The 26,304-nt window shown below is 36.3% G+C and overlaps 2 protein-coding genes across 2 annotated transcripts in view; both read right to left on the bottom strand.

Annotated features, from left to right (window-relative positions):
* Nucleotides 1-1,812: 1,812 nt before the first annotated feature.
* Nucleotides 1,813-3,505, bottom strand: LOC108067173 (odorant receptor 67a-like). Its single transcript, XM_070214391.1, has 4 exons — nt 2,655-3,505; nt 2,138-2,339; nt 1,926-2,081; nt 1,813-1,866 (listed from the first exon to the last, which is right to left on the bottom strand). Exons 1-4 carry the CDS (start codon nt 3,503-3,505, stop codon nt 1,813-1,815), a joined length of 1,263 nt encoding a protein of 420 aa, XP_070070492.1.
* A 12,361-nt stretch (nt 3,506-15,866) lies between these two features.
* Nucleotides 15,867-26,304, bottom strand: part of MsR1 (Myosuppressin receptor 1) — a 30,823-nt gene continuing 20,385 nt past the window's right edge. The window contains exons 3-5 of the mRNA XM_017156241.2: nt 23,277-23,494; nt 17,106-18,229; nt 15,867-16,673 (exon numbers count right to left, since the gene is read on the bottom strand). Of these exons, the coding sequence (XP_017011730.2) occupies nt 16,405-16,673; nt 17,106-18,229; nt 23,277-23,344 (1,461 nt within the window). The 5' untranslated portion in view covers nt 23,345-23,494 and the 3' untranslated portion in view covers nt 15,867-16,404. The remainder of the gene's footprint in view (nt 16,674-17,105; nt 18,230-23,276; nt 23,495-26,304) is intronic.

Below are 26,304 nucleotides of genomic sequence, written 5' to 3'. Positions count from 1 at the left end.
ATCACAAAAAAAACAGCTTTGAGCAAACGAAATTTAATTGAAAATTTTAAAGTTATTTACTCTTGCTTTTGGTGCAAAGCAAATGGCCAGAAAACCAAGATAACCAAAAGCTAGCAGACTTTAGAATTTATTTAGTTGACCAAACAGACGGCAAATAATTTTGTGCATAGTTGTCAGCCATTTTGGCATTGGAATGTGAATGTAAATTTCTGTGAATCTGGGATTTTCGTGTAAAAGACTGAATGCTTAATGATGATTCAATTGAGGGACTTTTGCGCTATCCCTGTAATCCTCCGGCTGAGTCGAGTCCTCCGCTCAACAGTTTTCTTATTCATCGAATGCATTTTATGGGAATTTTATGCAAATTAATGGTCCTTTAAATACAAGCAGTGGTATATAAACGGTACGAAACCAATGAAGCTTCAGGCAATGACTTCGACTGGGATTTGGGCCAGTATTAAGTGTAATACAATATTGAGATAATTAATTTGTGAGTACCATGTAAGGCGACACTTGAATTCGTGTTCGTTTGGAATAATCGAATTACAGAAATACCTTCTTGCTTTATATACACTGAGGGAAAGTTGAAGGGACTTTCATCTCCACTCACCTTTTAATTGTTTGAAAAATGCCGCTGACTTCAAAGTTTTATGTCTGCCGCTTAATTAATTCTCAATTGATTTTAGGCACACGCTGGCGGCGGCAGTCGAAGTTTTGAGATACTTTCTACCGTCTATCGGGGGTGGTAAAAAGTTTTCCAGCTTTCCAATTTTCCCTTCCTGGGCTGCAGTTAATAGAATGCATGTTTTTCGGCCAAGTTCCCTACTAATTAGCTGGCCCGTACTCAAACTTTTAATTATAATCACTTTGCTATGCAGCTGGTGCTGCTGCAGTTGCGTTTTACTGACAGTTAATTGATATTAAGTATACGCAGCGTGGGCGCTCTCAGCTCTATAGGGTTAGTTTGGCCCTACTAATTGCCAACGTCGGTTGGTTTTCTGGCCAGAAAAGGTGAGTCCTGGCATCGATTTTAATTAAGACCGCCCACCGATGACACCTGACACATTGACTTGGCCCCAAAAGGAACTCCCTGCAATCTGAACGTTTTTAATTTTCCTCTTCTTGTCTCAACTTTCGGACCAAACTTGCACTTCTAGTTGTTCGTTATACTTTTTTTTCTTTTTTGCTGGTCCAGCACGGAAATCGCGGAGAATGGCAGGTGGAAAAGCGGAAGATATTCGAGCAAACTGCAGCAAATCGTTGGAGTGGACATGCAAACACTGGCTTTGCGTGTCCTTTAGTCAGCAGTAAATCTCACGAGCAAGCGGTGGGCCACTTTTATTGCCACATCCACCGTGCACCATCTGGCAGGCAAACAGCAGTGATGGGAAGGACCTAAGGCTAGGTACAAGGATATTTTAATTCAGCGGTACAAGTTTTATTTATTCTTTAAGCAAAATACTAGATTATGTGGTAGAGTTGAAAAATATCGATATTTTTTATATTTTCACAATATTTTATCGATAATATCGACTAATAAAACGACAGAAAAACATCGATCAATGCTTTTTATATTTTCAAAATATTGTTTCGATGTTTTAAAGGTTTAAGAAATTAATATAACTATGTTTTTAATAAAACATCGGTAAATATCGGTGTTTGAAAAATATCGATATTTTTCAAGATTTGTTATATTATGTGTTCGTAGAAATCACTATAGTTTAAATCGTCGTTTTCCGGAACTAATCGATTCCAATTCAATACACTATACTAGTTCTAGAGTTGAATGTGTCCTTTTTATATTTAAGGTATTTACTGATACATCATTCGAATAGCGCAGAAGAATTTATACGACATTTGCAGAAACTAAAAACATTCAAAAGATAAAATTAATACGTTTTTACTGACCACTAAAAAGCACCTACGATGCTCATGGTTTCAATCTCTACATTCAGCATGACTGTAGCTTTTATACATATGGGCCTCCCAGCCCTCATCGCTAAGAGAATGAGCATTTTTCGAAATCGTGGATCGGCCTCAGTCCAATCCATCTCATAGACTGCGAGTCTAACGTCTTCACTCTGAAAATAAGTGGATAGAGTGGAAAAACTAATGAGCAACTGCATACTTTACAGACCGCATTGATCAGCATCTGGCTGAAGTAGCACAACAGATATATCTCGAGCTGAGCTGAAACTAGCATAAGCACCTGCTTGGCAAAATGTTCGGGGCTGAATTCAATGGTCAACTGAAAGCCCAAAAGACAGACGAGCCACGATGAGACCATAAAGTTAAGCAGCAGCGTAGCACCAAAAACCGCGTTCATCAGTTCGGTGAGTCTGCAAGATACATATATGAAAACAGGGAAAAAATTTACAAAAGATCAGAACAAAAGTTTAGTATTTTTTAAAGATATTATTATGATATTATTCATGTCATTTTGATATGAATTAAGATTATGTTCATCTTATTTTACAATACTTGTTCAAAAAATAAAATTTATGAAAAGTTAAAATATCAAGTTGATATGATTCAATCATTAATTTGACAATAATCATATCGGCTTTTTATTTATATGAAATAAGGTAGACCCTATTTCGTATCGAATTTAATGGGGAAACTTTGGGGCCGATAGAATAATTAACCAGACCAACCGGAGTATTTTGATGTGATAGGCAATCAGGGATCGCAGCTCCTCCAAGTCCTTGCGCGCTCCGTCAACCTCGCTACCGTTCCGGATCCTGAACTCCCTGAGTGCCCTGGATAGCCCTTCGAAGTACATGGTGACCTGAAAGACCACGCCAAAGATCATGAGGTCGGCAGCAAAATTTCCGACTGTGGCGGTATAACCGCCAATCGACTGCGCGACATAGGACATGTAGTATCTCCAGGATCCCTGCCAGTTCCAGGGCTCCAGGTCAAAGAAGGGCAGAGATTCCTCGACATCGGGTAATCGGAGCACCAATATTCTGTAGGCGTATATTATAATGGCGGTCAGGCTGTGGATGAAGTACATAATTAAGAAGAGTCCTGCAAAGCCTTTGGAAAAGAGGTCACAGCGTTTGAGGTAACTCTTTACTGAATACTGCTCCTGTTCCCTTTTGTCGGACGGTGGAAAGCAGGACTCCAAGCTCTTCACTAGAGTTGTCAATCTCTTTTTTTGCATCGCCACCGCTACGATTTTAAGCATGCCGGTGACCGTAAATGCGCAATATCCACACATAATACAGCCCTCAAAGATGTCGTTTTGGCGAAAGCACATCCACGTATATACGAATTCCAATGTCCCATTTAAGGTGGCATTGCTCATTATTAACACGAAGTATAAATTAAACCAAAGGCTCGGAGTTCGATCAGTTTCGTAGGGAGCAATACCCAATGTGTTGTAAAAGAATACGGGCAGTCTCAAGAAGTCACCGACGACGATATGATGCTGTCTTCTTGGCCTTTCCGTGGACTCATCCTTTTGTTCAAGAAATTTCTTCTTAAGGATATATTCGCTCATTTTGAAGTGGTTTTCAATATGCACTGCAGAACACGCGAAGATTTTTAGAGCCTTTTATACTCTTGATAAAAGGTAAAAACCGCAAGTATGTCTTGTTTTCCCTTGTGAACGCATTTGTGGTTAGTCAGATGTGTTTTATTGGCAAAACAGTTCATCATGCAATATTAATTGCAGAGAAGAGGCTACATATGAGTTTGATAATTACAAAAAAATATATATTCGTTCTATTGACATCTAGTCATTATTTCAAAAGCACTTCTACCTAATTGAAATCGTCAAAATGATACTATTCAATATCAAGTTTACCAGTATGGCATGGTAAAAACGATATGCATATAAATAACAAAAACTTACCATTGTCATTAGAGCTTGAAAATTATCGATATCAGTATCGATATTATCGATACTTCTGATATTTTTCAAACATCGATATTTATCTATAATATCGATGTTTTCTGACGTTTTATTAGAGAGAAACGAACAGATTTCACTCTTTAATTCTGAGGACCAAAATAACTTTTAATACTTTTAATAACTTTTAAGTAGGGACAAATTACCATGCAAGAACCGCGAGTTCTTGGTATTTTATTCTTCTTTGGTACCATAGATATTATGAAATACTTAAAAGTAGGCGAAAAGGGCATAGGTTATGGCAAAAAATGGAAAATAAAAGAACCGCGAGTTCTTGGGAAGAGGAGGAACTTTGGTTTTTTTAGTACCAAAAACAAAGTCTTGGTTGCAGCTACCGACCTTCTGTCCGCTATTAAAAAATCTCAAGAAACCGCGAATTCATAGCCTTTGATAAGAATTGGTCGCTTTTCAAAGATCGTTTGAGCGATTTGGACTCAAGGATCCAAAAAAAAAAACAACCGCGAATTCTTCAGAAGAGGAGGAATTTTTACTTCTTTATGGTATAGTATCAATTAAAGTAGGGGAAAATAACCATAGGTTGTGGCATAAAATCGGAAATGAAAGAACCGCGATTTCTTGGGGAAAGGAGGAACTCTCGTTCTTTTAATACCAACAACAAACAAAACAAAGACCGTTTGAGCAATTTTGGCAAAGGATCAAAAAAAAAAGCAACCGGGAATTCTTCAGAAGAGGAGGAATTTGTTCTTCTTTAGTACCAAAAAATGGTATGGAACAAAGGTTTGTTCTATTATTTTACATAAGTATTTCCTCATAATATATTTTAAAAAAAATTCTTAAGAAGCCGTGAATGTCTTTGACTAAGAATTGGTGTCTTTCTAGACATGTGACGCAACTCAACTCAATGATCAAACATAAATAAACCACGAGTTCTTAAGAGGACGATCCTTTAGTCTGGAAGTGCATTTTAATAATGAAAACAGGAAATTAAAATTAAATAAATTACCCGCGATTTTTTCTAATAATAATATTAATAATAATGTAAGTGTATTATGCATGTATATAATAATAATACGTGGTATTAACAGAATTATAAAATTATTTTTAATTTGTCTTTGCTTTCCTTGAAAACATCGATATTATCGATACGATAATGATAAAGTATCGAAAATATCGATACTATCATTTATCGATAATTTTCAAGCTCTAATTGTCATATCGAGTTTTTTTTGTGCTTGCTTTTTTAAAGTACCTATAAATAAGAAAGTACTCATTCCATCACTATCAAGCAATTGGCTTTACTGCCAATTCCCAACACGACTCGGAATTGTTTTCATTTGCTCCTTCTGTCCTCTTTTTTATGTTATTGCATTTTGTTGTGAGTCAGCTTAAGGTGCGATTATCTGGCAAGTGGTTTATGCTAATAGGTTCGCTAGCTCCTAGTTTGTTGTGGTTTGTGTTCTACCTGTTTGCAGTCTGAGTCCAAATGCAATCATTATTTATGGCGGCCCAAAGACTAATTTGGCCCAAAAACCCACAACAGACGACGAAAGCAAATAGGAATCGAAGAATTTATGCAGAATTATGGAATTCATTATCTACGATGATTTGTTTAAAGCTTATATACATATTTGCGAGCGCAGCGAGTAGAAAATTCTGGGTAATTCTAAAAGTAGTTTATTATAATCATAGTTTTAATGCTCGAGAAAATAAAGATAACTGACCTTTGTGAAAATATAAATAAAGAGGTACTTTATTTAGCTGACTGGCAGGCGAAAGTTCTGGGAAATTTGTGTCTATTAGTTTTAGAGAAATTATAGAGAACTGACCTTTTTAAAAATATAATTTTTAAACATTTTGCAGAGCTACTTAATTTAACTTACTTGCAGTCAGAAAATCTGAATAATAAAAGTTTTAAGGTTAAGTTGTTTTGTTTGGAATTAAGCTCATTGACCTTTAGTTTTTGTTATAGATTCAAAAAAGGTCAGTAATTAAAATAAAAAACAGTTTGACTTTGTTTCGCAGATTACTTTAGCCAGATTAAATATTTAGGCAGGGATTTGAATATACAAATTTAAATTAATATATATTTTGAAAACAAATTAAGCAACTCAGATGAGAGCCAACCAATTAAGTGCGCATGTTGGTGATGCGCTTTTGTGGCATATGCAATAAATGAGACAACAACCCACTGGAAAAACCCATTTATAACCCTGCAATCAACGCGCTTAACAGGTGTACACACACAGAATCCAACTAATGACAAAATCGCCCAGGCAAACAAATAAACGAACACAAAAATGGCGGAAGTTGTTATGCAAATTGGTGTTTTTCTGCGAAAATCCCTTATCGGTCACCAGAGCCCATATCCCATCAACTACGACATGATCGAGGTCATGCCAACAGCCAACGCGGCTTATGCAATAAAAGGCCAAAAGCCGCCAACTCTCTGCTGGCCACTTTAAAGCTATGCATATTGTTTAAGCCGCCCGCTGCAGCCGCTTAAAAGCAAGCAGATAAAAGGGAAAGCGGGTAGCGAAATCCATGACAACTTAAGGCGATTGAAATGTCAACGAGCGGGCACAACTTGTGGTGATGTAGATGTGGTTGTGGGCTATAGCCCCTCGTGTTCCATCTAGGCTACAGCACAGATTTCATTTCAGCGCCACTTTTTCGGGATATTTTTTTGGGCTACTATCATCCCAAGGATATCACTGTCATAGAGGCAAGCGAAAAATATGAAAAAAGAATCCTTGAAAAGAAAGCAGAGACACAAATGCTCTTTCTTGTTTCTTTACCTCCTAAATAATGACCTAAGTTTGGCGTTTTAATACATAACATGGTCACACTGAGCTTTTTGTTTGGAATTGGAGGGACCAGCTGAACAAATAAAGCAAATTCAGAACTGTTTAAAGATTTAGATATTAAAATGAAAAATAAAATACATTTTTAATAGAAAGTACAATACATTTTATTTTTAAGTTAAAATAAAATTTTCTTTTACTTATTTATAAATTTTGTAAATTTGGTGACAAGAAAGAGTCTCAAAAATTGGCTTCCCACCAAAGTAAAAATCAATGTATGTCGCTTTACACTTACCTCCCTTTATGTGTGTTTTTTTTTTTTATATATGTATGCATATTTTGGCAAATTGCCCGCGTCGTACGAGGCGTATGCGTAATATGCAGCGCACGCCACCAAGAGTCCTTGGCTGGAAAATCTCTCTAATAGCACTTAGGAGCTAAGTGAAAACTTTGAAGCTTCCCTTTACTTTTTTTTCTACTTTTTTTGCCAGCATCCAGATGCTTGGCTGTTGTCATGACAGCATCGCTTTAATTAAGCCAGTTAATTGTTACACATACGCCCCGCTGCACCTGGCACAATCAATTTTAAAAATTCGCCAAAGGCCACGGGAAAATTGAAAGTTTTTCCTCAACTCAAGAGCCAGTCAATGGCAGAAGCCCAAAGAAGGAATACTTGTCCATTGTTTTCTTAACTTTTATTTTGTCTACGACCCCCGAGCAGATTAATTAAGGCTATTTTCGTATTTGATGCCTTTTTTTCGTCCAGCGGCGGGAGTAGGCAAAAAGTTTGAGGAATATTCTGCTGCAGAGCAAACTTTCGCTAACAGACGCCATAGTTGTTGCTTCACTTTTTTTTCTTCAGCTAGAATATGTTTTCTATGTTCGAGCACTTAAAGTTAAGATGCCGTCAGATGGTTGAGTTTAAAAATGTTGAACAAATTTTCGCACCACCAACATAAGTGGCAACAAACAATCTCTATATAACTATAAGGAGTGTGCACTGAGAGAACAAAAGGGAAGTGAAATGAAATATTGGAGAAAGTAGTTTACTTTTAGATTTTTTAATTTTTTTAATGCTACCTGGAATTTGAACTAAAAAATATTATTTTTTTGACAAAATATGAAAAATTGTTTTAAAATTAAAAAGGTTTTTTAACGCTATGTAGGCATTGATATATTACAATAATATTTTTATAAAGGTGTATTAAAGTGTGCAACAACATTTTTAAAGCAATATTTTGTTAATATTTTTAAGTTTTTTTAATGCAATCTTATTTATTTTTTGTTAAGGTATTTTAAAGTTGAAGTTAAATCCTTCAAAAATGTATTATTTTTCATCCGGGATTTTTGTTTCTAATTTTTCTTGCTCTGCAAACATTTACCCTCATGTGTGTTAGCCTGACTGAGTTGTTCGGCTTCTTGACAGGTGTTAAAAATGACGCTGGCTGGCTTTCTGCTTTGTTGCTGGCTTTTAGATGTTGCCTGTTTGTTGAATTTCCCAGCTGCAGCTTGTTGCTCGATTTATGCAAATTGTGACGGCAACACGAGTGGTCTTGAGTAGTGGCAAGCTGATTTTGCAGCTTTGTCGATTGGCTACGCGCGGAAGAAAAAGGAAAGATGGATGGATGTCAAAAGGAAAAATGGGGGTACAAAATTATGGGTTCCTCTGTCAAACAATGAAGGTGAAGTGCATTGCAAAGCTCTAACGTTTTTGTCACAAAATTGCATTGGCATTAAATCGCAAAATCAGACCAAATATATAAAATGTCTGGGAGAACACAATAAGCTGGTAAGAGAGCAAATAATCCAATCAACTCAAATTTGAAATTGCAGATGTTTTCTACTCTCTTTTTATCTCATTTTATTTCTTTGACAGTTTTGTGTTTTTCCCCTTTTTTCATATGGTTTTTCTTTTCCTTTCCTCGTTACGGGCTTAAATATTTTTAGCTATGGTTACGAGGTCATACATACATATATCAAATATCATGCCAAATTAAACTAAACAAGTCAATAGACAGAGTATACTTTTGCGATTGGTTCAAAGAGTTGAACATCAATTATTTTAAATGTGGTTTACGGCAATTGCTTTGATGTGCCAAAAGTTGCTATTGGTATGGCAACTAAGGGATTGGTGGCGAGTTAAAACTGTTGAAGTGGTTCCGGAAATTCAACCCCTCGGTGTTCTTTGGAATCCAAAATAGGCTTTAAATATTAAGCATTTCCAAGGCGCAGTTCATTCCATCAAATATTTATTGAACAAAGCAGGGCGTCAACTAATTGTTGGCAAATTTCATTAATTAAATATTAACAAACTTTCAAGTGGTTCTTTTAATTTATTTATTATACAAAATCTGAACAGAACATGAATTTGCATTAAGAGAATAAAGTCAAGCATTTTTTTTGGGAATTTCTTAAAGGAAAGAGTTTGCCGGCAACATTTTGAGTAATTTATGTGTGCGCACTTCCGACGTTAGTTTAAGCCAACAAAAAGGCCAGGGAATTCTTGGCCATTTTATTTGTGGCAATTTCACTCAATTACCACCGTTAATTCCTAGACTTTTTTTTGGCCACTTCTTGGCTCCATGGTCCATAAAACTAGGGAACATTATGCCATTTGGCTAGAGAAGTCTATGGCGCAGAAATCCCCTCGCACTCAAACTCGCTCTCTCTGGGCTTGTTAATTATTTACATCAAACATTTTTTCGGCCACTTCGAGTTGCCGTTTCCTAGAGGCCGCCATAAATTTCAAACGGCCATCCAGGCATTTTTTCCGAGCTCATGTTTCATTTTGTTTCTCGGTGGCTAAACATAGGTAATGAAATGGCATTTAGGTAAGTCGAGCGGCACACTTGAGTTTTTATACGAATTAGTTAGGGTAAATTAATTGAAAAAGAGGAGAGGGAAATAATTAAAAGGTGAAATTGTTTTGCCAAAAATTAATGATTAAAATGTAGTTCAAGAAATAAAAAGCAATATATTATTGTATATTTTGAGTAATTGACTTTTTATTTGATTTGAGTAGGCGCAGATTTGAATTAGGGGAAAAAGACAATGCTGGCATGGTCAGTACATGTGATGTAAACTTGTGACAATAAAAGGAGTTTGCTTTCTTGCCAAAAAAGTAAGCATATAAAATCTTTCGGAATAATACCAAAAAAGACAGCCCAAAACCCTATGTAACTCCATGTATTATGTAAAATTTTTAATAAAGTGTTTTTATTTATTAACTTTAACTAACTTAACTAAACTTTATTTATTAATAACTTTTTTTCGTTTGCTAAGCTATTTGTGGCTGAATTAGTCTTGCTCGGAAGTAGGTACGTTCTGAGGAAAACACTTTAAAGAATTGTGTACTATACCATTTCAAAGTACCAAGAAATACTTCAAAGAACATATCCTAAAAGGAGTGCATCAAGGGAGATTTTAAGGCGCTCGAGCGTGGCGTTAAGCCTCCAGACACAAATCTGCTGACCGAAGGGAAATCCCACCAACTACGGTTTCTGACAATTGACAGTTACAAGCAAAACTCCGGCTAGAGAAAGACATTTTCTGTGAAAAATTTTTGGCTGGCCGGGAAAAAGCAATTATATGTAAGCTGAGTTTCTCAGCCAGACAGGGTTTTTGGGACAGCTGCTGTCCCGTTGCAATAATTTGACAAAGATTGAATATCCCCTAAGTATGTTATTTTCAATTTTCTGCGAAATGGCCGGCAGACTAGAACATTAAGCTGATTTCCACCTGAATTATTTATGCATGCATTAGGTGCTCTCAGGTCTCAGGACTCAGGACTCAGGTCTACGTCTGCCATTAGATTAATTGCTGTGGCTCCGGCTCCTATTCCTCCATTAAATCGGCTCAGCACGAGTCTGGAAATCGGAATCGAAATCATATGTGAGTCTGATAAGTGCCTTTGAGTTTGGGCCTGGGATTCGCTGCAAAGTGCATTTGACAAATCACTTTCGGTTGAGTGATTTGCGTGGTAGAAAAAGTTTCGCAGGGCCTTAAAACGGGGGGAATATTTTGAATCAATTTTTTATTTTCGTTGAAAATAATATTGCAAAATTAATTATTGTTATTTATTTATTAACTTTAAACTCATTAATTTTATTTAATTAAAGAACAGAAAGTTAGTTTACCTAAAAGCGTAAAATATTTTTAATATTTCCAAGCGTAAAATATTATATATATTTTTAATCGTAAAATATTTTTAATATTTAGATTAGATTAGTTACTATAGTTTTTGGACCAAGATAATAAAATGTTAAATTTTCAAATTAAAATATTTAAATTAAATTAATTAAATACTTCAAATACTTGCAGTAAGATTTCTAAAGTGAATTCCCCTTTCTCGCTTTGCACATTTGTAACAACTAATGATTCCCAAAGGGAACTTCATAAATTAATTGCTAATCTGTGGCCATTCGTTTGGATAACTTCGCATTTCAATTTCGCTCGGCAGATATTAATAAACAAACTGCTTTTGGCTTCAGACGGATTATAACGTATGTACATGTGGCGGGCAAAGGCAATGGAGTGTGTGAGCACACAGTAGTCCCTCATCGTCATCATTATCATTATCATCATCGTTGTAGTAATCAAGAGGGAAGGATTTTTGCCAGTTATTGCCAACATCACGTAATTACGTTAATGAGCCTCATTAGATGCGCAGTAGCTGCAGCTGCAGGATGGTGGAAAAGGGGGGAGGAATAAAAAATAAAGCCAGCGAAACTGGCAACAGTGACTGCTAAAAGTACACAGCCATCATCGTCGTCGGTTAAGTGGCAAGCTCCCCTGGCTGCGAAAAGTATTTTAAAGCGCCCTGCAATTAGGGGCAACGATGCCAGGTATTAATGCGGAGTACCCAGCCCTCAAAAGGGTTAAAGGCCTTGAGCAGAGACATGTACAGAAGACGCGTTTTGGTTTGGTTGGGTTTCACTCGCATTCCGTATTTCCCATTTACCCATTTCCCATTTCGTATTTCGAGTGAACTGAATCCAGGCTGCCAGGATGTTGCTGTAGTGATGCAATGTTGCAGGACGACTGCTGCTGCTGTCAGCCCCTTGGGCTCGGATGATCAAGTTCATGGCTGTGTGGTTCAGTGATGGTGTGGAGTTGCCAGCCATGGCTTACATAAGGCTGTAAAATGGTTCGTAATTAATTTAAGAACCCACAAACTACAATTTAAATAAAAATTAATTAAAAATTATATTATTATTTTAAGGGTGAAACTAAAGTTACTTTGATGTATTTATTTATGTTTAAAAGTAGACAACCATATATTTTGATCGAACCATATTACTTTTCATAGCATACTTAATGATTGGTTTATATCACGCATAAGTACTTTTGCCTTTTACTTTAATCATGGTGACCAAACATTTATATTTTTTCTACGTTTTTTTAATTTTTCCAACGAAATCAATAAGTTTACAAGATTAGAAATGGAAACTAAGTTCATACTGGCATGAGTAATTTTTAACGAAACTCAAATAAACTTTTTTTTAATCCTTAAATAACACTTTTATTTTTCAAAAAAATAGTTTCATATAAGAATACGATTTTATTATTGTTAAATACCTTAAGTATTAGATTAAGATGTCTCCTAAAATGATAACAAATATTTTCTAGGAAATTATTTATTTTACAAACATTAGACATTTATCTAAAGGTGGAATTTTTTTTACCTTAAAAGTTTTATAAAATTGTATATATTTAATTAAGATGTATTATGTAATGATTACAATTATTTTTTAATAAATATAGTGTTTAATTTATGAACCTAAGACATCTTTCTATGGATAAATCCTGATTTTTTCCAAATATACCCAGCCATCTCAGCTGCAAAGGAAACCGGAATGCGACCCGATGCTGGGCCGTTTTGAAGTCATGTCAGTGGCAGGAGCAGCTGCCAGCTGCCAGCTAATTGTAGTCAAATCCATTATGCAAATGGACGCGGGATGAGGGGTGTTTTCGGTCTGCGGAAGCGTACAGCAGCTTCCTTTTGGCCAGCATTTAAGTGTGGAGAATGCGGAGAGTGGAAACTGAAGATTGCATATGCCTCTAGTTCAAAAAAAAAAGGGAAAGGGAGGAGAGCTCACTTGCTTGTTGTCATGGCATTGTGTATTGCCCGTTGGGTAACTAGCTGGAATTTCCTTTCAACACTCAACACCCAAGTGCAGCAAAGCTGGCAGAGACCTTGAAGTCTCCACAGCCCTTTGAGGAGCAGCTTTGCTCTCTTACTGTTTCTGCGTAAAGTTTTTCAATCAATTTTTCATATGGAAAGTTTGAAGCACCAGCAGGACCGCCAGAACTTGTCAAGCCCACGGTGCGTATACTCAACAGGTTAACATGTATGAAAACGAGCATTATTAAATTAATATCTAATTTGTCTGTATGGGGAAGTTAGTCCAAATTTAAGGGCTATTAAAGACATTTTCTTGGCAGCTGGGACTTTCGTTTAAGACATTTTTACCTAAATGACTCTTGAATACTGGTAAAAATAAAGTTAAAAGAAGCTTTAAAGCCATAAGAACCACATTAACTTTAGTAAATACAAATATATACCTCATAAAAAAATAAATATAACTCACAAAAATAAAAAAAAATATCTCTTAAAAAAAAACAAAATAAATAAAAAAAAAAAATATATAAATAAAAAAACTTAATAAATAACTAAACAAGCAAATAAATATATAAATAAATAAAGCAAACCCGATTTTTTAAATAAAACCAAAATAAATATTTCTAGTTCATATATCCTTTATTAATTTCTCATCATTATTTTCGTTCCGTGTACGTTGCATGGCTCCATGCCTGCAATCGTAGGCCGTTCTTTTCCCAGTCGCAGCACGTTCCAATAATGGCCAAAGTTTGTGCCGATTTTTTGTTCCTTTTCGGCTAACTGCCTTCGATAAAATGTGTTTATGGGCGCCGCAAGCTGGTCCCGCACTGCTGCATTTTATGGCCTGGTATTCAAAAGGCCAAGTTGCGAATTCATATTTAATTGAGCACGGCGAAAAATAAACAGTGGCGGTAATAAAAGCGTAGCCAATTGTAGCTGTCAAAATGGGGCATTAATTAGAAAATTGTAAACTTATTGGCGGACCAAGAAAAAGAAAACCTAAAAAGGGGTAGGCCTATAATAATTGGCTAAAGGTAAGTCCGGGTGGGCGCGTCAATTGAGTTAATTAGCAGATTAAAAGAGGGAAGCAACCTTTAAATGGCTTAATAATTCAATAAGCAAAAGGGCGGAATTCAGGTTGGGAGGCTTACGATACTTACAGATAATGGGGAGGCGTTAAAAGATGATTATCCTTGGCAAACCCATTCAACTTTACTTTTTCGCTTTTAATTTTGCGAAGTAAAAGGTAACAGGGAATTTTCTGCCCACCAACTTTAAACTAAATAAAATGTTACAAGTCTTCGAGTCTTGACCGCAACTAACTTGGCCTTTAGACAACCATTTCCATGGCTTATCAGCGCGCCAGTACAATCTGTAGTAATCTTTTATTTTCCACAACTACTCGGAACTAGGGAAAAAGTTGCCAACAGCCAACATTTCTCATCTTTTGCTGAACTTCAGCCTTCATTTTCCCCCTGCTCGTTTGGGCCATAAAGTTTTGTGGCCCATTTCTCATGCTTATTGTTTTGGATTCCCTTTTTCCTTCTACATTATTTTTTTTTGTGTGTGAACTTTTCCCTGCGGTTTGCCATATTTTTCGGGCTAATGCAAATTAAACTTTGTTAAAATATGTTTGAAATAGGGAGTTTATTGGCTCATTTTATTGGCCTATATTAAAAATAATTGAAAAACTTGATGTTCGGCTCGAAATGAAACAACTTTTGTTGGATTTAATTCAATTTTATTATGTGTTTTTAGCCTTTTGCTTAAATTTAAATACCAATCAGTGAGCTTTTTTAATTCGATTTAAACCTTTATTTTTTTTAGCTATATAAAAACTTAATTACGCTCTAGTAAACCTTTTTTTACGGCTCTCAATTCGCTAATTGAGTAGTTTAAATCACACTTATCGGTCAATTTAAGTGGGTATAACAAACAACAATTAATCTATTATTTATGCTTACTTTCAGTAAGCAAAGTGGCAACTTTATAGTTAAATATATAGGATTTAGAGTAATTTGCTTTAATTTAGTAGCTAATTTAATCGTTGTAAAAGCAACAAATAATTACATTTATTCTGTGTATTCACATGTACTTATTTATAAGTTGTGTGGTGTGGCTGATTTATGTGTTCATTATTAACGAGATTGAAAATATTTGTCGGGGCTCAATTGCAAATACTTCAATCATCATAATTTATGCGTTCGCTGGCCATTTGTCATTTGTCGAGGGGCTTAAGCGATTTCAATTACAATTCTCCCAAGAGGGGAAAAAAAATGTGCAAATATTTATGCATTGTTTCATTGGATTATTCGGTCAGCTGCAGTGACTGCATTTCAATTATTTCCAATAAATTCAGAAAAAAACCACATGAAACGTGAGTGAATTCCCAAATGAGTTCAAGGAAAATTATAATTTCATTCACAGCCCAAAATCCGATTTCGTATAAAATATATTTTCCACATTTTACAAACGCAACGCACTTCACTGCAACTGCCACTTATTTTTCCAATGGTTGCATTCAAAATCGTTTCAACTAAGGCTATAAAAATATTCCTTAAACAATTAAGTCTAATTTGCCATTAATAAACATACGGGCATATATATATTTTATGTACAACATCTCGCAAATATATTCTTGTCCTTAAATCGTTGCCAAAAATTCGTAGTTTTGAGTGAGCACGTGTATTGCATACTTTATGCGAATGAAATCAACATGAAATTGCACTGGTATCGAAAAGGGAAAAATGCAAGAGCTTACGATACTTGATTTGATTTATGAGGAAAAGCTGTACAGCTGTGTTCAAAGTAGTAAATGTGCGGATTTATTATTTAAGATAAAAATATAAAAATTTTAACACATAAAATAAATTAAGTAGATTTTACAAAAATAAAATATAATAAAATATAATATAATAAAATGTACTAAAAATCAAAAAAGGTGTCTAAAAGTATGCAACACTATTCTTTAAACTCAGAAATGCGATGAGTTGATTCAGTATGATGACAATTTATTATTAACTGCATACTTTTGGACATTTAATTTTAATTTTTAATATTCCAAAACTAAAAAATTTTTTAAACTAAATAAAACTAATATTTTGCTCGTAGCTGTAGGTTACATATGCGAATTCATGCACAGTATTTTTACAGCTGCCTCTTGAGTGTGAAGAGGGAATAGAGTAGAATCCAATGGTGCGTATGAGTGATGAGCGAGCGTTTTATTATTATTACGAATGCGACGGCTTTTACGATTTCTCACCAAAGTATGCAAATAACTCGTGTTTATCTGGGGGTGCTCTTACACAGCTAGTTTACTTTTTACAAGGATATATTTAAGGGTTTAATATATATATTTTATCAGGATAAAACTACGTCACAATTCGAGATGTTTCAGCGGTATATAGCTGGTGATCCGTGGCCCCGCTCACTTTGTCCACGACCACAACAATGGCCTGGAACTGCTGGGCCAAGGGATCCGCCTCAGGCTCCACTGCCCCATTTCCGGTTATAGGACCTCCGGAGGACTCCCTTCGCCTGCGTTTGAGGACACTCAGCAGGCGGCTGAGCAGCGTTCGGCGACCACGACTCCTCCTCCTTCGATGCTACAGATTCGTCACCTGTGTGATGTTCGTGGTCGTGGTAGCCGTCACCACCTGCACCTGCTGCTGTCGCCCCTTTTCCAGGACAGGCGCCACTGCCGAACGCTCCGCCCGAGCAGCTGCCATCTCGTCCTGCGCCACTGGCAGCCATTTGTCCAGGAATTTTGGACGAAATAGCAAAGTGAACGTTGTACGGAATTGTTTGCTCATCGAGCAGTACAGAATGAAGTTGATGCTGGAGTTTATCAGGGCCAAAATGTCCATGAGGTCACCTGGCAGGAGGGCGAGAATTAAAGTTAGAAGTTAAGGCTTGAATTAGACTTAGAAAAGGTAGTAAATTTGCATTAAAATTATGATGATTACGATTTTAAAACAATAAGAATAAATGGTTATTGAATCAAAATGTTAATTAAGCCTTTAAAAAAAAGGTTAAAATAATTTTCTACATTTTTTTTAATTAAATAATTAAGTATTTATTTGAGCGAATGAATAAGCTAAGAAGATAGAAATAACCTATAAAATCTCCAAATATCATATTTAATTAAAAATGTTCCAATGCATTTTATTTAAAAAATTTAAAAATCGTATAAACTATTTTCTACCTTAGTTTTAACATGTTTATATGCAATCATACAATAAAAATGTTAGGTTTTTTATTATTTATATTTTTTTAATTTAATTTAAATAATTTATTTTAAACTTACTCAGTCTTAGGTAGCACTGCAGGTAGAAGACATCTCCGAGAACGGCATTCAGCAGACCCATAATCCCCTGTGGAAATTCGGTGATGAGAAAGAGAAGCAGCACGGCCAACAACATTCGAGTGGTACGATCGGTTTGCTTTTCCTTCTCTAAAGTTTTACTATTTTTTCTCGGCCTGTCGGCTGCCTTTCCATTTACCACGGACTTCGTTCCATTACTGGCAGCCGGAGCTATGGGTTTGCTGGTCAGCTTCTTTCTCCGCCGCTTGGCCTCCAATAAAGCCAGGATCAATCGAACCGATAGAATGGTAAGTGCTATGCAGGGTATTAGTTTTATGACCACACTGTATATAAGAAAGGTGGCATTTTGCAGCGAGGCATTGTGCAAGGCCAAATCACTGTGATACAACCGGTACACTGTTACATTTCGCACCACTGGCGATGGAGTGGTTGGTGGTGCCATCGTCGTTGTGGTTGTCGATGTGGTGGTGGTGATCAAGGAACTCACATTCAGCCACAGAGTTTCGTTCAGCGGTGCACTTGTAGGGGGCGTGGCATTCAAGGCAGCCGCCATGGCACTCTTTATCTCATTACGGTAATCAATTACGTATTGGGTCATGGGAATCGAGTTTATCACCTTGCCATTCATATCCAATTGATCAACATATTCCGTTATAGCTGTGATCAAATAGAGAGAGGGTGACACCACCAAAACACAAACCACATAGGCCGTGGTAATCGTTATTATAGTAGTTCTCATGCCGCACCAAACGCGATTCTTCTGCGGATAACCCACTGCTATATAACGCCAAACGGCCAGAGTTACAGTCAGCCATATCGATATGGTATGCAAAACCTGGGCAAAAATAGAATGGAACTTAATGAAGCAGGCCCAACTGTAACTGAGTTTCTCCTCTCGCGGCAAACTGTCCGTTAGGATATAGTCGTGTATGGTGTAGGGTATATATTCCAGCATAACTGCCAAATCGGCGACGGCCAGACCAGTGAGTATGGCATTCGTGGGGGAGCGCATCTCACGTCGTGTTAGCACAATAATATTCAGGGTATTCGCAATGGTGCCTAGGATGCAAACCACCAGCGAAACATAGCCATGCATGTTTTTGTAGCTGAAAATATAAAGAAATAAATTGGAAAGAGTTAGATTATTCTTGATAATAAAACCAGGGACCGTAAATAATCATTATTTGAGATTTTTATTTTAAAAGGCCTACTGAGACTTTTACAAGTTTTAATCGACAATTGAACTGGTTTTTATGCACTTTATAGACATGAACAAATAACAGTTAATTTACTTTCCAGATTTGTTGAAATGCATATACTTTGTGGACAAGAGTAAAAAGAACGTTATTTTTGACGTTTAAAACGAAATATCACAGTAGTCTTTCTAAAATAAAAATCTCAAATAATGATTATTTACGGTCCCTGAATAAAACCTTGAATTCAGTAGGTGCCTAAAAGTGTGCAAAGCAATATTTATAACCCGTAAGTATTCCTACTATTTTTATTGCACTCTTTTAGAAACTTTTATAAGTAATTATTAATTTAAATAAATTATAATTATATTAATTATATTTAAAAATCGTGAATTGAAGCAATAAATCTAAATATGGGTTTGAAATATTTTTATAAACGTGTCTGAAAGTATGCAACGAAATATTTTGCAACACTTTGTAAGACCATGTTTTTTATTGCATACATTTATACACCTTTGTTTATTATAACGCTAATGACAAATTTAATTTAATAAGTGACTTTTAATTATCTAAAATTAGGAAGGAAAAAACCAATTGACTTTATTTTAAATATTTAACATTTTTATATTTATTAAATATTTCCTCTTAATTTTTTGCAACATCCTTAAATTACAAACCAACCTAAGCTTCTTATATCTCAAGTGTAATAAAAACACAAATCGAAAGTGAGTGAGTGAGTGAGTGAGTGGTAGGCATTTGGCAAATTATGTTTCGGTTATTATGCTCTAGTTAGCCTTAACCAATTTGTTACTTCTCCTGTCTCTCTCACTCTCTCTCTTAGCCAAGCAGGCTAATAAAACCATCCAAAAGCCATTTCCGTTGACTCGGCAAACAGAAATGCTTCTGTGCAGCAGTTGAGGCAATAAACTCACTAGGTCCTAGGGCTTAAGCCACGCCCACTCCCACATGCCGCCCCCCAGTGGGATAAACATTTTACCAGCTTTTGTTTAGTTTTCGTCGAGCGCTTTGAGGCCAAAAAAAAGTGGAGAAATGAAAGCGTGGGAAAAGGGAAACCCAGGCGAAGGATTCAAATTTCTAGCCAAAGTTTTTGGGGAATTTGGCACAGGGAAAACCGAAGCGGCTCTCAACGCTTTCGTTTTTGGTCTTTGCCTTTCGGCATTTTACCCAGTTTATTTCCCCCCCTATTTTATGCAAGTTGCAGCCAACAAATTAGACTTAGCATAAAATTTAGATGGGCGGAAAAGCGAGGCGAGGCGAGGCCCACAAACATGACACTTTAACGCCTGCAGGAGATGCAAATGCAGAATGTAGAATGCAAAACTCTGCGGCTGACTGGCAGTAAAAAATGTTTAATAAACTCCAGGCTCTCAACTCTCTCGACAAAATGGAGTGACACGAGTGTGTCCTGTCAGTGTCAGGACTTTAGTTAAATTGTTTATTGCTTTCGTGCAAAATTCCCCATTCACCGAGAAACAAAAAAAACAGGGGATTCCCCTGAACGAACAACCGAATGACAGTTTTATTGAAGAAGAAGAATCTAAGCCAAATTTGTGGGCAACTTTTTAGTCGTGTTACCCTAAACTGCAGGTGGTCTTATGCAATTCTCTGCCGAATTTCCATTCCAATCTCGACACAGAGATGAGAGCTTTTCTGCTTGCCAGTTCATATTAATTTGTTTGCCAACGAAATTCGTCCAAAAACCAAATGAAAAACTGAAAAAAAAACTTTTTGCATCGGCACCATGCAATCAACTGCGGGCGAGGGAGGGAAAGTTGGAAAATGTCTCTATTATTTTTGGTAGCTAGAGAAGAAAAAACTATGCCCAACTTGGCATGAAACTTTCGATCCTGTAGTTATGCCCTTTGGGGGGATTTCATTGACAAGCTTATGCTGTCCTGGCTTACAGAGAGAGAAAAGGGGGTTGTTTAGCATGACTAATCCGCTGATGTTGATTAATGAATAAGATTAAACCAATATTTTAAGTATCAGAAGGTAGGAAAAGGTGTTAAAAGAAAAGTTCGACCTTGAAAAGTTTGTAAAGTTTGTAATTGTTCTGACTTACAGATGAAAAAAATGTAGGTACTTAAAAGTACTAATTAATAAATTATTTAAAGTTATATTTTCAGTACCAAGAGAAATAAGATATTTTACTATATAAAAACAAATGACAAGGAAATTAATGTTAAAAAAGAAAACACAGTACTTACAAAATCGATAAGATCTTCAATGAATAATTCATAATATTATATGTTCACATTTTTTTTGTTATATTTTTTTAAGTTCTCGCATAATGACATGCATGATTTTTCCGGTGTACAAACAAACCGATGTGTTTTGCCTAGTTTGCATGGTTTTTGGGTTCATTTCGACAGCTGACTATGCCTGATTTCTGGGCCAATAACTTTGAGCCCGAACCCTCCTCCTCCTGCCAATCCCGTTCTAGCCCAAAAAACAATTCCAGGACTTCATTCATGTCGTCGACGTCGTCGTCGTTGTCGTTGCCGCCATTCATCAACATGGATTATCAAAGGCCATAAATTAGACTCGGCGAAGGTTTTGGGAGTCTGGATTTTGGACCAAGGTAAAATCCAGCGACAACGAGAACCCAAGAATGTTGTGTTGCAGCCGGCAAAGTTTTTGTGAGTTTGATGAATGGAGTTGTAAATTCCCCAGGAGTTGGAACCCAAAAGTGTCGCCCGCATTTCGGGAAAGCGTTTCAATTTCGCTGTTTTCATGGCACGTAGACACACCTCTCACTTCAAGTTTTGTATATTTTCTCTACATCCTGTCCATCAGAATGAGAAGCCTTTAACATGAAACGTCAGACGACGACGACGATATGTGTATTTGTTTTATTTGTTTGGGGAATACACGGCCGCAAAAAGCGACAACGCATTTGGAAAATTAAATATTTTCCGAAAAGCAATTTTACAACGTTTTTTTTGTTAGGGTCTTCGGTTTTTAGGGTTTTTCTGGCTTTTCCTTTGTGCGTTCTTTATTATTTATGTTAATTGCTTGTTTTGTGCGTGTTTTGTTGCGGTTTTTCCTTAGCATTTTTTTTTGGTTGGTGAGCCTTTTTCGCTTTGCCATTTATATATTGCGTATACGTCACGTTGCCGCCAGGGGAAGGGTTGTGTGTGGTTCTTCTCTTCGATGTGGCAGTGTGTGACACATTGGCGTTTGAATTGTATACTGTTTCTTGTTTTTTTTCTGGTCTTTTGGTGTTCCATTGCCGCTTGAGTGGCGCCTGGAGACGACTGAGTGGGTGGTTCATGGGTGGCTTTCGGCTGGCTGTGGGCTCTTGGGCGGTTTTGCTGTCTGTCTGGGGCGTGACAGCGTCAAGTGTCGCCTTCGCCGGCAATTTGGCACGTCTTTGACACAAAAGTAAATGGCCAAGTGTTCTGGGCTACGGCTACACATCTAATTGCCATACAGTCATCTTTCAAACTCCAGCTTCTTCGTCTCCTTCACCTGCCTTTAATTAAAGCGAATGCGTTGGCCAGCCACTTTGTGGCCATTAACACTGCCCAGACTGGCTCTAATTAAAACTAAAAGCGCTGCTTTTGCAACCGTAGAATAAATAATTCGCAGTTCACACAGAGCACACAGCTTAATCACGTTGAAAATAAATGATCATCAATGATTTATGTGCCGATGGGGTAATATTCTTAATTTATGAAACTAAGGGAGAGGAGCTTAATAAACTAGGAAACATTTTTATGGCCCATCAGTCATAAAAATTTGACCTTTAAATAAATATTAATATTCATTGAGACAACAAAATTCTCGAGTGGAAAATTTATTGCCTTTAGAAATTATGAGTCAGGTTAATCACTTTATTAATATTTTTGTTAATTAAGCAAATAATTCATTTAACTTTTATTAATTGTGAAAATAATAACAGCATTATAGCACGAGCTTAACATTAATTTAAATTTATTTTAAAGAGCTATCAAAGATTTATTGAACTTTAGTTTATGAAGATAACGATTTAATTAAAAACTTTAATCTCATTAATTTATTTGAAATTTTTTAAGCGAGTTCCTTTGATACTCGGAGCAATTTTGGAATTGTGGAAATAATAACAGCTCTATAGCATGCATCCTATATTTATTTAATTTTAATTTAAATAGTTATTATAGATTTATTGAATTTTGAGTTAGCGAAGACAACTCTAATCCCATTAATTTATTTTCAACTTTCTAACTGTTTTTCCTTGACATTTACAGCAAATTGGTCTAATTTCTAGGCACTTCATTTTGTAAAGGAAAATTCTCGGAAAATCCTTAGATTTCTCAATGGTTTTCCTTTATAAAAATCGGCAACGTCACCTTAAACGTCGCCTAATCAGGGTAAATACACGATATTGATAGATTTATTGGCCAATTGGTTTAACTATTTATTATCGCCCTGCGTTTATGAAACTTGAGCAATGGTGACTTGCCTAAAATGACAGGAATTGAATTTCCTGTGCCGCCATAAAGTGTTTTTTTAGGACCGCTTTTAATCATCATCTTCAGGTTTTACGACCTTTTGGCATGCAACGAATATATAAATACGCTTTGGTAGGGATTCACTTTTTTATGGGTGCAGCAGATGGGCTGCCACTTGGATGGCCTATTGGAAATGGTCAATTAAATTGATTTCGGCCATCAATTGTTGACCTTGCTGTTGACAAATCTGTTTTTCTGTTTCTGTTTCTCCTGCTGCTGCTTCTTCGTTTAATCGCCCGAGAAAATTGTATGGCAAATCAAAATTGAAGCTACCCCGCCGAAAAATGGGGGGCGGCGATAATCGATTTCTGAACGATTCCCTTGCTCCCGAGGCTAATGGCGATGTTTTTGCCCCTATTTGTTGCTGTTGTCGCTGTCGTCTGGGGGAAAAGCCCCTTTGGCCTTGCCCGTGACATTGAGGGAAAGTCGGGGTGAAAATCGCTTACCTTGTGTGGAAATTATCCATGCCGCTGCCGCAGTAGAGCGGCGCAGTTTCATTGTTGCCACTGGCCATTGTTGTTGTTTGTGTTTCAGCTGCAACTGCTGCAAGTCTTTTGTGATTGCCGCCTGTCACTCAATGCTGTAGTTGCTTTTGCTGCCAAGGACAGCCGGTTTGAGCCTTCCCTGCAGATGCATTAATTATTAATTATCAACTGGGCAGCTCCTGCAAATATAGATAGATAGAGCGAAAAGTTAGAGGGTCTGTTGTCCAACATGACGTATAATTAATGCGAGTTGTAAATTGTTGCGTATACGGCCCGTTACCCCAACCAACTAATGTGATTAAATATTGCATGATGCACTGGGCGATGTGGTTGTCGTTGTTGTGGTCCCATGGTGGCTGCCCTAAGCCGATTAGCGAATAGCCGGCAAAATATATATATATATATATATATAAATTCACTCCTCGTAGTGTCGGCAAATCGGTCGGATTTTCCTGCTATCCGCTTCGTGCAACGCCTGCTGAGAAAGCTGCCTTGCAACTTAATTAGCAGTGGGAAAGAAGTGCACTTGAGGCAGGGATAATTTATGAGGTTCAGAGATTAAGACTTGTTTGTTACCCTTAGAAATAAAAGAATAGGTAATTCGCATTTAATAAGAACTACCAAAAATTAATACTTAAATGTCGATGGAATTAAAAAATCTTTTAAATTATTATATTTTTTGTAAAATATTTAGTCTTTACCAATTTTTGTAAATATTACTTATTACTATTTTACATAAAATATTATTGTAAATTAAAAAAAAATAAATTTAATATTTAAAACATTTTGTGTTAAATATTTAGACATTAATTGTTTTAAATATAATTTTTTTCTCTTTTCTAAGGGAATTTTAAACCCAAACCTGTAGGTCTTCCAAAAACCCAGACCATCTGACCTAAGGGCATAAATTAAACCCATAAATAAATGAATTCAGCCAACGGCTCCGGCTCATCAAGGCAGCTGGACGAGATCAAGACAGACCGCATCTGAGTGGGGAATATAAAATATCTGGAGCCATCGTGCGGTCTAAATTAGATTTGTATGGCTGGAGCGTGGCCAGAGATAAATGCCATTTATTCTTTTTTTGAGGGATACTCCTCCTTCTTTCTTTTTTTTAGTTTGCTTTGTCCATTTCCACATTTCTCTCGGACGTGGGCAATATGTTATCTGTCGCCCCGCCTTGCCCCCAAAACTACTTCACCATATATATGTATCTAGTATCTCTGCGTGCCTGGTGCAACAATTTCTTTGCGCAAAGATTTTAATTGCATTTGTTAGGCAGCTGCAGTTGGCAGCGGAAAAGCATTGGGAAAGCGCTGCAAAAGCGGACTGAGGGGGGAAATGTGGCTGCAATTAACACGTTCCATGAGGCACAGAAACCGCAAAGCCAGCACACTGCTTAAATATGCATAGACGTAGATACTGGGTGAAAAGTGGTGGAAAAGCGGTGGAAATGCGGAGGAAATTTACGTAGAACGAGCAGCTAATGTGTAGGAAGCTTAGTAATTTGATTTGTAAATTTTCCATTTTCCTTATATTCTATTCTATTTTTTTTTTCGGCTTGTAAATGAACCAAAGGTTAATTTATCCAGGCAAATTAAGTACTCAAGTGGCAGGAATTCAATTCTTAAATAATACGCTGTGAAATTAATTGATTGATGATTCGCTCCATTTGACTGATGTAATTGTTGCTCCCCATTATTGTGACACAATACAAATGGCCAAGAAATATTAATTAAAATCGTGCCGGGCCATAATTCGATTATATAAATTAATTGCCGCTTGATGAACGCTGAACGCCCCGTTATGCAAGAATATGCCATGCAATAGCAATCCCTGTGGTTTATTTCAATACAAACTGATGTTGCTGCTTTTGCTGCCCAGCGGAAATAATTTTGTATTAATTGCGAATATATAGTGGCTATATATCGGCCGGAATCCGGATGATTGCTCCGTTCATCATGTGGTTCTCTGTGCGTCCTGGAGAGGTGACAAATGAAATGATTAATGAATGACAGCTGCCGGTTGCCCGCAGATGTATGCTATAATTTTTGCAAACAATAGCGAAGAATAATATGCCAATGCCATTTGCGGTTGCCGCTGTTGCTACAGACAAAGGCTGACAGCTTAACTGATTGCATGGTATGGGAATATGGGAATGGAGTGAAGGAGATGGACAGAGGACCTCGAGAGCTCTTCACCGGCGGGAAAACATGGTCCTGAAGTTGTAACATTTGTCTGACGACTTAATTCTGGTCTTCTAGGAATTTATGAAACGACAGGAGATTTTATATATTTAAATGAGATTTAAGAACAGTTGGGAAACTTATCATATCGCTGTGTTTCTTTAAATTTTTTGTTTTAAATTCCCTAACCTTTGACTATATTAACTATTTTTACAAAATAAAAAACCAAAATACAATTTCTTTGTTTCTTATAAAATATTTTTAAAATAACCACTATTTCTCAAATTATATTAAGAATTTTTATATTGATTTTAAATTGTTGTAACCTAACTTTCCAAATTTATTTATAAAAATTACAATCGTTTTAAATTTTAAATACAAATTTAAGCATTAAATAATTTTATAATCTTTTTTTAATGTCTTGGAAAAATAAATTAGAATAATTTTAAATACAAATCGGAGAATAAAATATTGTAAAATATTTCTTATATTTTTAGTAATATTGTTTTCCATTTATTATTTACAAAATAAAATTTTTTGTCCAGTGTACGTTAATAACTATTTCCCGAACATAATTTGGTTCAAGAAAAGCAGTCTAATGGCAGGGCCTGAATAACATTTTCATTTTGGACACGGTCCACTGAGCAACAGACCAACAACAATGGGGGCGTAAATAAGGCCATCATGTGGGTAAAAGTAAAAGTAAGAGGTGAAAGTGAAAGAGAAATTGAAATCAAAACTGATTTCCGCATGGCAAGAGGGTTCTGTTTAGTCCTGTGGACATGGTGGCAGCCCCTCGACTG

Source organism: Drosophila takahashii, chromosome 3L, assembly GCF_030179915.1.
Source record: "Drosophila takahashii strain IR98-3 E-12201 chromosome 3L, DtakHiC1v2, whole genome shotgun sequence".
NCBI lineage: Eukaryota > Metazoa > Arthropoda > Insecta > Diptera > Drosophilidae > Drosophila > Drosophila takahashii.
This window is presented reverse-complemented; position numbering and strand designations above follow the sequence as displayed.

Coding starts and splice junctions, on each gene's coding strand:
- LOC108067173 (XM_070214391.1), bottom strand. CDS start 3,505: ATGAGCGAATATATCCTTAAGAAGAAATTTCTTGAACAAAAGGATGAG. Junction 2,340..2,654: donor TATCACATCAAAATACTCCG/GTTGGTCTGGTT, acceptor TGTATCTTGCAG/ACTCACCGAACTGATGAACG. Junction 2,082..2,137: donor GCCAGATGCTGATCAATGCG/GTCTGTAAAGTA, acceptor ACTTATTTTCAG/AGTGAAGACGTTAGACTCGC.